Source organism: Triticum aestivum, chromosome 7B, assembly GCF_018294505.1.
Source record: "Triticum aestivum cultivar Chinese Spring chromosome 7B, IWGSC CS RefSeq v2.1, whole genome shotgun sequence".
In the NCBI taxonomy this organism is placed as follows: Eukaryota; Viridiplantae; Streptophyta; class Magnoliopsida; order Poales; family Poaceae; genus Triticum; species Triticum aestivum.
Genome location: NC_057813.1, coordinates 590,078,377 through 590,090,511, shown reverse-complemented (window position 1 = coordinate 590,090,511; position 12,135 = coordinate 590,078,377). Strand labels below are relative to the sequence as shown.

The 12,135-nt window shown below is 44.2% G+C and overlaps 1 protein-coding gene and 1 long non-coding RNA gene across 2 annotated transcripts; one reads left to right on the top strand and one right to left on the bottom strand.

The window, feature by feature from the left end:
- The first annotated feature begins 244 nt into the window (after positions 1 to 244).
- LOC123161056 (uncharacterized) lies at positions 245 to 2,082 on the top strand. The gene is made up of 3 exons (XM_044578910.1): positions 245 to 823; positions 923 to 1,171; positions 1,698 to 2,082. Exons 1-2 carry the CDS (start codon positions 498 to 500, stop codon positions 1,152 to 1,154), a joined length of 558 nt encoding a protein of 185 aa, XP_044434845.1. The 5' UTR covers positions 245 to 497; the 3' UTR covers positions 1,155 to 1,171; positions 1,698 to 2,082.
- A 6,489-nt stretch (positions 2,083 to 8,571) lies between these two features.
- On the bottom strand, positions 8,572 to 11,476 carry LOC123163144 (uncharacterized). Its single transcript, XR_006481729.1, has 5 exons — positions 11,380 to 11,476; positions 9,759 to 9,849; positions 9,589 to 9,661; positions 9,141 to 9,497; positions 8,572 to 9,002 (listed from the first exon to the last, which is right to left on the bottom strand). It is a non-coding gene; the product is annotated as an uncharacterized lncRNA (long non-coding RNA).
- Positions 11,477 to 12,135: the final 659 nt, after the last annotated feature.

The following is a 12,135-nucleotide window of genomic DNA, read 5'->3' as shown; positions in this document are numbered from 1 at the left end:
GCTGGGCTGGCTCGGGCGTCATCCAAACAGCCCCTTAGGTCCCTCATAAATGGCGACTCTGTATTTTTTTTTCTTTTTCCTCTCTTAAAAAATGGGCAGAGCTCTTGCACCGTAAAAAGAATGGCTAGAGAAACTAAATTGTGAAAGCACCAGATTCAACCGTGTGCCAAACACAGCTGCATGTTTGTGTGTTCAGAACAAGTCGTGCTACGGAACAAACAAGCGCTCAAAAGATATCTCTTCTCTAGAGGTTTCACCCGGCCGCTCACATTCGGCCAAGTGGCCTCTTGCTCATCTCAAGATAAGCCTTCTAGTCTCCTACTGCCCTTCCTCCTCCTCCAGCCAAAACGCGGCAATCCCTGAAGCTACAAGATTACCTTTCTTCCACCGCTTCCCATCTCAGACTGCAGCAAGCAATCAAGAACTCAGAGAAAGAAGAAGACATAGCAAGAGCAAGCAAAGCAAGCAAGCTAGGAGCCGAGTGGGAGATCACGGCCATGGCGTTAGCCCCCACATCTCTCCAGAGCTTCCTCACAGGGAGGCCCCTATGCACGGCCCCGCAGCTCACGAGGTCGTCAATTAGGCCGGCATCGGCGAGGCTTTCTTGCAGGGCCTCCGACCAGAAGGACGCGCCTCCGTCGTGGGCCGGAAACCTCGAGCTGAAAAATCTCGGGAAGCTGGCGATGGTCGCCATGGCCGCCGGCGTGCTCGTACTCGCGCCCGTCGACGACGCCATGGCGGGCAAGTCCGGCGGCAGGATCGGTGGGAAGGCGTTTCGGTCCGCGGCACCGCGCTCGTCCGGTCCAAGGATAAACAACTCAAGGTAACCATCAATTAAACATCTGCAGATGGCCAGATCCAACGTAGCAATAGCCTGATGCAATTCTGATTTGTTTTGTGATGCTCGCGCGCGTGCTCGCAGGACGAACATCTACGTCAATCCCGGCGTGGCGCCACCGCTGGTCGGCGGCTACGGCTACGGTGGCTATGGCGGGTACGGCTTGTCGCCGTTCGGCTTCTACGGTGGCCCGAGCGTCGCCCTCGGGGTCGGTGGCGGCTTCGACACGCTCGTCCTGTTCATTGTGGGCGGGGCGGTCGTGGGCGCCGTCCGGCGGTTCCTCAACCGCAGGGATAACGATGATTACGACGACTAAATGATACGAATGTTCATGTAATGTCATTCGACCCTTGTAATATAGCGAGATTACTATTTTGCTCTTGTCAATGGTAATTTCGAAGTAAACATAGTAATATCGAACGAGCAATGAGAATCAGAAAGTGTGTATAAATTTGCTATTTTCGCAGAAATGGAAGAAGAAATTGTAGTTAGTACTCTACCTTTTTTCTAAGAAATTATAGTTACTTTATGCTGTTCTGCACTCCTAATACGGTGCATTTCTCTTTCATCTTACAGAGGCGCCAATGCTACTTAAAAAACCTCATCCCATAATGTAGAACGTATAGCTTACAAAAATGTCCGATGTTATGGGACGGACGGAGTATAGATTTTATATTTGTCTATATGTATAGAAAAATAGATGACACCCCGCAATTTTTTTCGTAATATAAGATGCATAAATGATTAAGTAATTAAATGATTCAATGGCATACCTTGTTTTTTCTATTTCTATATTAATATAGGATCCAAAGAGTAAACTATTCCTATATTACAACTGAACATGGCCCTTTGATGATAGGGAGCGCCTGGAACTCATTCGAATGAGATATAAAATGGTCTCATTCGGATGACGTATTGATGACGTGGCTGCTGTTTGTCGCAGCCCGATTCCCTGGCAGACCGAGGCAGACTTCTTTCTTTCTTCCTGCACAAAACAAATAGAAAGCCCAATTTGGTTGTTTCCTTCTTCTTTGTAAGTTCTGGGTCCGTTGTTTGTTTGTGTTGTGGCTTGTGGGTTGTGGGCCTTCCTCCTATGGGCCTTTTTGGGTTATTTGTTTTAGGTGTTTTGAAAGAAGTCTAGGAAAAAAGTTTATGTCAAAGAAAAATCATAAAAAGTAAAACATTCAGGACAGATCTGCAATTTTTGCTTCTGAGAAAACATTGAGAGTCTAGATTTTTGCTTCTGAAAGTTTATGTCAAAGAAAAATCATAAAAAAGAAAAAAGGGGACAACAAAAAAGAGAAAAAAGTAGCTTGTTGTGGTTCAGAACATAATTTCCATTGTTCTCAAGCCATTAAACAACATGTTGTCTGATGCATCTGTTTCTGGGAGATCAACTACAGTTTGTGTAGCTTGTGAATAATTACCCTGAGATGTTGCTCCTGCTGGTCATTTATGTTGTCATTCCCTGAATCATGATGTTGGGTATTGGTGTTTAACTCCAAATGGTCATCATTTGTATCTTTGCGTACAATCTCCTATTTAAAGAAAAACACAACATATGGACCAAAAATAAAGACATGAGCACAAGCGAAAACCCTATTTAAAAAATCTCTTGTAGTGCTGGTGAGACATGAAACCGCAGACCAAACAAGAGCAGCAGCAAAAAAAGCTAGTGCGAACAGATTTTAATTTATGGTGTACATCCAGAAAGCTACACTACTATTGAAACCAAAACATCAACTACTAAAATTCTAGACTACTACTCAGAAGCAAAATTCAGGACAGGTCTTCCTCTCACTGCAGAACCCCCAAAAAAATAAGCAAGTTCATTCTCTTGAGTTAAAAGATCGAAAAATGAAAAAAAAATAAACAGCCTTAATCCAACAACTGAAACACTGAACTTGCATACTCTAAAAAAAAATGTGTGCTCCCTCTGAAAAATAAACACTCTGGGTTCTGAACTTACAACCTGAAACATGACAAAACAGTAACTTACATGTACAGTGACAAACTGACGCCGCTCTTTGTCAATGGAACTCAAAACTAAAGATGAATGCATGATAAAAAGGTATCATATGATTGAATGAACAAAACTTCAACAAAAAAGGTTGATGAGTCAAATTTCTCTGATGATGAAGGCATCCTCTCTGAACATTGACTGATGAGTCAACTCCCTAAACAATGATACATAATTCAAGATTAGCAGAAAAAAATGTGATGACAATCTGAGCAATTACTAAACATGATGAGTCAAACTCTCTGAACATGATGCATGTCTCTCTGAACAATTACTGAAGATGATGGGTCAAACTCTCTGAACATGATACATCTCTCTCTGAACATTGACTGATATGCATGCTCGCTGAAGATGATGCATCCTCTCTGAGCAATTAGAAAACTGAAAACATGATGCATGCTCTCTCAACATATACACTGAGCACAAAAACCTGAAAAACAACTACGACGACAACCCTTATTTGCCTTGAATTTATTTTGTGCATCCTCGACTGGTATCCTTATGCAACAACAACCCTAATGAATCAGACCACTGAATTACAAAATCTACCTAGGGCGAAACGTATGGCAACACAGGCACAGCCGCAGTAATTTTGAGCCTGTACCACGAGCAGAAATCACGCAGATTCCATAGGAGAGAGGAGGGGAAAAAGGAGCTACTCACTGTTCTTTGCGGCGATTCGGCTGTGGAGAACTCCCAGACAGTGCCCACACCGAGGATTCCGTCGGCCCGCCAGAGCTCGCGGCAGGACAGACCGACAGTGCCTTGTCGTCGGCTGTGTGGATGCCGTAGGCCTCGACGGCCGCACAACGCTCGCCCGCCGTGTCCAGAGCAGGTGCCTCCTGCATCGAGCAGTGGTACACAGCAGGGGGGTCATCGGCGGCCATCTCGGTCGCCATAGCCTTCGAGCTTGTCGCACCCGTCTCTTCCTCCTCTGCTCCACCGATTCAAACAGTGGGAGAAAAAAAAATGCAAAAATAAATGTGTCGGTGTGGATAATCATTGGAGATCTGTTGTAGTTCTGGAAATGTTCTAGAAAACCCCATAAAAGGTTTTAAAAGGGAAGTTCAGTGCAGGACCCTATGTTTAGTCTAAAAACATAGACAAAGCATGTCTGACTTGTTATTTTCGGTGAGTACGAGATGCAAAAAAAGGCATGAAACAAAGAACTATGGTTCCCACAGTTGTGAGAAAAACTGCGGTCCCATAGTTGCAAGTCAAAAGAAATGCTGAACTTGCAAACTTGGGTGACTACAAGATCGCAAAACAAAAAAAATTGTGAAAATGATGCTTGACTTGCAAGTGGTAGGAAACAGAAAAAATTGTGGGCCCACAGTTGCGAGTTGATTGCTGCCTTGCAACTGGGCCGACAGAAACCCCTAGTTATAGGTCGAGGGTCTAAAATGCAACTGCCATGAAAAAATAACAAAAAAACAACACCCCGAGATGCAAATCGAGGGTGAACTTGCAACTGGGGCAACTACATCCCCAAGTTGCGAGCACATTGTTGATTGCAACTAGCGCGATTACAAAACTACATCCCTCAAAGTTGCAAGTCAGGGGTGGAAATGCGACTGGGGGTGAAAAAAAACAACAAACAACACCGTCCCCCAAGTTGCGAGTCGAGGGGTGAACTTGCAATTAGGGCAACTACAAAAACTACATCCCCCAAGTTGCGACTACATGGTTGACTTGCAACAGGGACGATTACCAAACTACATCCCTCGAGTTGCAAGTCGGGTGTGGACTTGCGACTGGGGTGAAAACAAACAACAAACAACACCCTCCCCCGAGTTGCGGGTCGAGGGTGGACTTGCAACTGGGCCAATAGAAAACCCTAGTTGCAGGTCGAGGGTCTAATTGCAACTACCATGAAATAAAGAACAAGAAACAACACCCCCCGAGTTGCGAGTCGAGGATGGACTTGCAACTAGGCAACTACAAAAACTACATCCCTGAGTTGCGAGTATATGGTTTACTAACTGGGGCGATTACAAAACTGCATCCCTCGAGTGTATATGGTTTGACTTGAGGGTAGACTTGCAACTAGGCTGATATAAACCCCTAGTTGTAGGCCGAGGGTCTAATTGCAATTACTATGAAATAAGAACAAAAAAGAACACCCCCCGAGTTGCGAGTCGAGGGTGGACTCACAACTAGGGCAACTACAAAAACTACATCCCCGATTTGCGAGTATATGGTTGACTTGCAACTGGGGCGACTACAAAACTACACCCCTTGAGTTGCAACTTGTGGGTGGACTTGCGACTGGGACGACAAACAAACAACAAACAACACCCCTCCTCGAGCTGCACGTCGAGGGTGGACTTGCAACTAGGGCAACCATAAAAACTACATCTTCCCGAGTTGCGAGTACATGGTTGACTTGCAACTGGGGCGACTACAAAACTACATCCCTCGAGTTGCAAGTCATGAGTCGACTTGCGACTGGGGCGAAAAACGAACAACAAACAACACCCCGCCCCGAGTTGCGCATTGAGGGTGGACTTGCAACTTGGGAAACTAGAAACACTACATCCCCTCGAGTTACAAGTACATGGTTGACTTGCAACTGAAGGGATTACCAAACTACATCCCTCGAGTTGCAACTCGGGTGTGGTCTTGTGACAGGGGTGAAAACAAACAACAAACAACACCCTCCCTTGAGTTGCAGGTCGAGGGTCAACTTGCAACTGGGCCGATAGGAAACCCTAGTTGCAGGTCGAGGGTCTATTTGCAACTACTATGAAACAAAGAACAAGAAACAACACCCCCTCCCCCCGAGTTCCTAGTCGAGGGTGGACTTTCAACTAGGGAAACTACAAAAACTACATCCCCCAAGTTGCGAGTATATGGTTGACTTGCAACTGGCGTGATTACAAAACTACATCTCTCGAGTTGCGACTCGAGGGTGGACTTGCTACTAGGCCGATAGAAACCCCTAGTTGCACCTAATTGCAACTACTACGAAATAAGAACAAAAAACAACACCCTGCGAGTTGCGAGTCGTGGGTGGACTCGCAACTAAGGCAACTAAAAAAACTACACCCCCCGAGTTGCGAGTATATGGTTGACTTGCAACTGGGAAACTACAAAACTACATCCCTCGGGTTGCAAGTCATGGGTGGAGTTGCGATTGGGGTGAAAAACAAACAACAAACAACACCCCTCCCCGAGTTGCGCATCGAGGGTGGACTTGCAACTAGACCAACTACGAAAACTGCACCCCCTTTGAGTTGCGTGTACATGGTTGACTTGCAACTAGGGCGACTACAAAACTACATGCCTCGAGTTGCAAGTCGTGGGTGGACTTGCGACTTGGACGAAAAGTGAACAACAAACAACACCCCTCCCCAAGTTGCGCGTCGAGGGTGGACTTGCAACTAGGGAAACTACATCCCTCGATTTGCAAGTCAGGTGTGAACTAGGGGCGAGTAAATTGTTGACTTGCAACTAGGGGCGATTACCAAACTACATCCCTCGATTTGCAAGTCAGGTGTGAACTTGTGACTATGGTCAAAAAAAAACAACAAACAACACCCTCCCTCGAGTTGCAGGTCGATGGTGGACTTGCAACCGGGCTGATAGAAAACCCTAGTTGCAGGTCGAGGATCTAATTGCAACTATTGTGAAACAAAGAACAAGAAATAATACCAAACATGAGTAACCAAACATGTTTATTATCTCTTGCAGTAAACAACGACCCTAGTTGCAAGTCGAGGGTGGAGTTGCAAGTGGCATGCGCCCCCCACAATTGCGAGTCAATGGTGGACCTGCAACTATGACAATTACAAATTACACACCAAAACCCAGCTGCAAGTTGATGATCTACTTGCAAGTGGCATGTGAGCTCACAATTGCGAGTCTATGGTGGACTTGCAATTGGGGCAATTACAAAACGACACACAAAACATACCAGTTGCAAGTCGAGGGTCGAGTTGCAATTGGCATCGAGTAAACAACTGAGTTGCAAGTCGAGGGTCAAGTTGCAAGTGGCATTCGGGCCCAACAGTTGCGAGTCGATGGTGAACTTGATACTGGGGTAATTACAAAACTACACAAAAAAAGCCCAGTTGCAAGTCGAGTGTTGACTTGCAACTGGCATGCGGGCCCATAGTTGTGAGTCGATGGTGGACTTGCAATTGAGGCAATTGCAAAGTACACACACAAAACCCTAATGCAAATCGATGGTCTATTTGCAAGTGGCATGCGGGCCCATAGTTGCGAGTCGATGGTGGACTTGCAATTGGGGCAAACACAAAAATAGATAAGTTGCAAGTCCAGGGTCGAGTGGAAATTGACATCGAGTAAACAACCCCAGTTGCAAGTCGAGGGTCGAGTTGCAAGTGGCATGCGTGCCCCATAGTTGTGAGTCGATTGTGTAGTTGTAACTGGGGCAATTACAAAACTACAGACAAAAAGCCTAGTTGCAAGTCGAGGGTTGACTTGCAAGTGGCATGCAGGCCCATAGTTGCGAGTCGATTGTGGACTTGCAATTGTGGCAATTACAAACTACACACACACACACAAAGCCCAGTTGCAAGTCGATGGTCTACTTGCAAGTGGCATGCGGTCCCATAGTTGTGAGTCATGGTGGACTTGCAATTGGGGCAAATACAAAACTACACACAAAAACAGACCAGTTGCAAGTCCAGGGTCGAATTGCAAGTGGCATCGAGTAAACAACCCCAATTGCAAGTCGAGGGTCGAGTTGCGAGTGGCATGCAGGCCCATAATTGCGAGTCAATGGTGGAGTTGCAATTGGGACAATTACAAACTACACACAAAAAAGCCCAGTTGCAACAAGTAGAGGGTCAAATTGCAAGTGTCATCAAATAAAAGAACCCCCAGTTGCAATTCGAGGGTCAACTTGCAAGTGGCATGCAGGCCCACAGTTGCAAGTCGATGATGGAGTTGCAATTGGGGCAATTGCAAACTACACACACAAAAGCCCTGATGCAAGTCGATGGTGGAGTTGCAATTGGGGCAATTGCAAACTACACACACAAAAGCCCTGATGCAAGTGGCATGTGGGCCCATAGTTGTGACTTGATGGTGGACTTGCCATTCGGGCAATTACAAAACTACACACATATCGCTACACAAAGATAAATATTACATCTTCATTCTTTGCAACTACAACAAAAATCCTAACAAAAATAAAGAAATGGAACCAATTTCATCGGCACCGGCGACTCTTCCCCCAACCCCCTGGTTGCGGTCACATTATACACCTTGTAGTTGTGCTTGCGTGTGCTGAGTTGCAATTGCGCTCGCGTTGGAGCGGTTGCAACTACAACAAAAAAACTAACAAAAATAGAAAAAGGAACTAATTTCATCGGTGTCGACGACCCTTCCCCCGACCCCCAGTTGCGATCAAATTATATGTCTTGTAGTTGCGTTTGGGTGTGCTGACTTGCTATTGCGCTTGGGTTGGAGCGGTTGCAACTACAACAAAAAACCTAAGAAAAAAACATCTCTAAAAATGGTACCGTTTTCATCGACGTCGACAACCCTCCCCCGACCCCATGGTTGCGGTCACATCATATGTCCCGCAGTTGCGCTAGGGTGTGCTGAGTTGCAATTGCGCTCGGGGTGGAGCGGTTGTAACTACAACTAAAAAAGATAAAAAACAACAACTTAAGGATAATAAACTTCTACCAACACATGCCATTGTATACAACAAAAAGCATAGGGGGTGGATGGGAAAACACTCATACCACAAAAACATCCATCCCAGTGCTTACATAGTTCAGAAAAACATACATCCAAATGCTTACATAGTTCAGAAAAACAAAAAGACATAAAAAAGAGAAGGTAGCTGGATAGCCTAAGTCACCAAAAAGGGCCACTCTAGGAAATGCTATTACACTGTTTCTAGCACCAAAACTCTTATCCTTGTGCCGGTCTCAAATCAATGACGACGCATGTTATGTTGAGGCCCTATGCATTGCTCTGCTTGAGTTGAAAATGACAACATCGTCCACCCGGAGGTGGTTCCGGGCTACAAAAACACCCCAATCTTTGTCGAAGACCATCCGTCATGTGATATCCAAGCTGCATGAGATCTCCTACAACCATGCAAAGCCCAATAACCCCTTCTCTAGAAAAGTTCAGTGGTTGAACTATTTTCTTGGGGATTTTCTATGTGATGTCAACAAATAGAAAACAAAGACAAAGGGAAAAAGGTGAAAAATGTGTTAGGAAAAAAGAGGAAAAAACAAAACATATTTTGCAAAGAAACATAACAAAAAAAAGGTACTGAAGCTTGAGAAGATGTACCATAAACTTGCTTGTGATGTTCGTGGGCGTGAGGCGGTGCACATAATGTGGTCCAATGTATCCATCCTCAATGGTTATTACCAGGCCCAACATTTGTGCTTCGCCATCGCTGAGAACAAGACCCCTGGTATAAATGATGTCTGGGGCAACTTCAACACCGTGACCAGCATTGTTTACCTCTTCCACTCCATGCACAGCAAAATTGCCGGCTCCCCCCTTCCCCCCACCCCCTTGTGCAACATCACCTGCTGTCATGTCCTGTGTTGCGCCCCCGTGATCTGCTGCAAGCCCACTTCCAACATAACACACATAAGCCTGGGGCATCCGTGCAGACATGTCGAACACCACTATTTTGCCCTGTCACACGTTGAAGTCGCGTTTGAACTTTGCCCAGACATCACCTCCAATCAATGTTGTTGAGTGTCCAATGAACACATAAACAACGTACCTACGGCCGTGTGCTTTAAACTCCAGCCACTCCTCTGGTTGAACTGGTTCCTTGCGGTGCATGGGATGTTGTGCTAGTAAAAAGAAAGGAAAAATGTCAAAACAATCAGCAAAAAGAAGAACCCTTTCATAAAGGAAAAGGAAACATCCAACAAAAGGAGAAGAGATTACCACAAAATCTCCAGAACTGTCACGAATGAAAATGCCAAAGCTATGCTCATCGTCATTCTCGCAGTACGAATGGCAATCTGGGCACAACATCCTGCATAGTATAAACTCACATATAAAAAAAAGTTCCACAATCAGGTTTCACAAACAAAGTCAAAAAAGAAAAACACAACGGATTATTTTGCAATGATAACAATACTGTAAAAAATACAAAGCATAGACTGACAAAACTACACGAATCAAAAGGATAACAACACACTGTCCTCTTTACATTGTTTAAACTACCCAATCAAAAAATCATGATAGCACCTAATTTTGATCTATTGAAAAAGCAAACAAGGGATATATGTTTTGGAGAACAAGAAAAACCTAGTCTCTGTCTTGATTCAGTTCACAAAACATTCATGCCAAGTACACCAAACAAATTGTGGCTTAACTGAAGAAAAAACAAAATCCAGAATCAAAACCTAAAAAATTGCGTTTGCACTGGCCATTTACAGTGAAAAACCAGTGTAAGACAGACTACTATAGAATGAAACTACAGTAGAGATATAACTATAAAAAAATAACATAAAAATTTACATTTACACTGGCCATTCACTATTGCAGTCTATAGTAGCCGAAACAAACTGTTACTTGATTGCAATGAAAAATCAACTAAAAAATACAGTGCAGTAGTGTAGACCAAACAAACTAATACTTAACTGAAGGAATTCAGATCATAATCAAACAAAACAGGAGAAAAAAGGAGCAAAACAGGCATCTACATCAAAGAAAAATTGCACTAGAAAAACAAGACATCTACATAAAAAATAGGGCAGACCAGACGAACATCAACCTATACACTAGCAGCCGCAAAATGGATCAACGCCACTAACTCAAAGCCCGCCACAGGTGGGCTACATCTACATTCGGAAGAAGAAATCAACATAGACAAGAGGGATTGCCAATAAATTTACATCTAAACCACAAAAATGACAACTACAACCCATGTGTACTGAAAAGGGTACTTTGAGAAGTACATTCCCCCTCCATTCCCCATCAACCTAAAACTACATCTCTAAACAACATTACATAAAAAACAGATGTGATCAAATTTCAGTTCACACCCCCTGCATTCCGCATCAAAAAATAAAAAATTCTAGTTCAGGCTTACCACCAGGACAAAAAAATGTAAAAAATGTGACATGGCACTAAAAAAACAACTTTCTACACTTTGGGAATGCTTTAGTACATACATTCAAAACAACACAAAATCTGTGTTGGAAATCATACTCTACAAATTTATCTTCATCCAAGAAAAACACACAAAAAAGAAACCTGTGTTGGCAACATGACTTTCGAGAAGAATACGTGCTACGTCTCTGAAGTAAACTGAACTAAACTCAATCCTACTCTACTCCACGTCCATTTCTCCTATTTGGGTGAACCCCCAAAAAATACTTGCTACGCAAAAAATCCACATACATAATACAGCCACCCACATCTCTAATTCGAAGCTGCCAGAATCATATAGCGTTCCTATGGATCTGACAAGAAAAAAAAGAGCTCTGACCCTAGAACACGAATCTCTACAAACAACAAAAGAAAAGAAAGAGGACGAACAGGAAGGGCAGATTCTTACTTCGAAAATGCCGCCGCCGCCGATCTCCCGCAGCAGTCGACGCCGCCGTCGCCGATCTCCCGCAGCCGGCTCTCCTGTGTCTCAGCCGCTACCAAAAAGAAGCGAACAGACTAAAGACAGGGCTTCGTAGATCCTATGCGTACTTGGGCTTCTCCATGGAAAACGTTCCAGGCCGGAATGCAAGTGGCCTTCGTCAACAAAAGAGAGAGAAAAAACGTGCGACAAAAAAAAAAAAAACGGGCCGCGAGCCGCGAGCGAGACAACAGATGGGCCGCGCCTCCGGTCACTACGAAGCTCTCCACCGGGAGGAAGCACGAATCCTCGCGCGGCTCGATCCAACGGTCAAAAAAGTGAATGAGACCAATTAGTTTCTCATTCGAATGAGTTTTAGCAAATCCGTTGATGATAAGTAATGTAGGCTACATAGGTTGTCAATACTATATATACTGGATGTTCATCATGGTGGATGACGGCGGCTATTGATATCTGAAAAAGGAACACAACAAAAGATTAGGATTAGAAAATATTTTATTTAAAAAAAATACATGCTGATATAGGATAAAGGCATATTGAACATCCAACAGTTCATGCTCGATCATGACTTATGAATGACCTGAATTGAATGAACCAACAAATGCCTCCATTAAAAGTTGATCAAAATGCTTCTAGGATGCAGACTCATTAAAATAACATCACTACAATTCAGAAGGAAGGCAGCAATCAGCATCAATATAGCTGCAAGCCTTTACGTGATAA

What these genes read in the sequence shown, in the direction of transcription:
- LOC123161056 (XM_044578910.1), top strand. Translation starts at nt 498, where the DNA reads ATGGCGTTAGCCCCCACATCTCTCCAGAGCTTCCTCACAGGGAGGCCC. An exon ending in CCAAGGATAAACAACTCAAG is followed by an intron (nt 824 to 922) that starts GTAACCATCAAT and finishes GCGTGCTCGCAG; the next exon opens with GACGAACATCTACGTCAATC.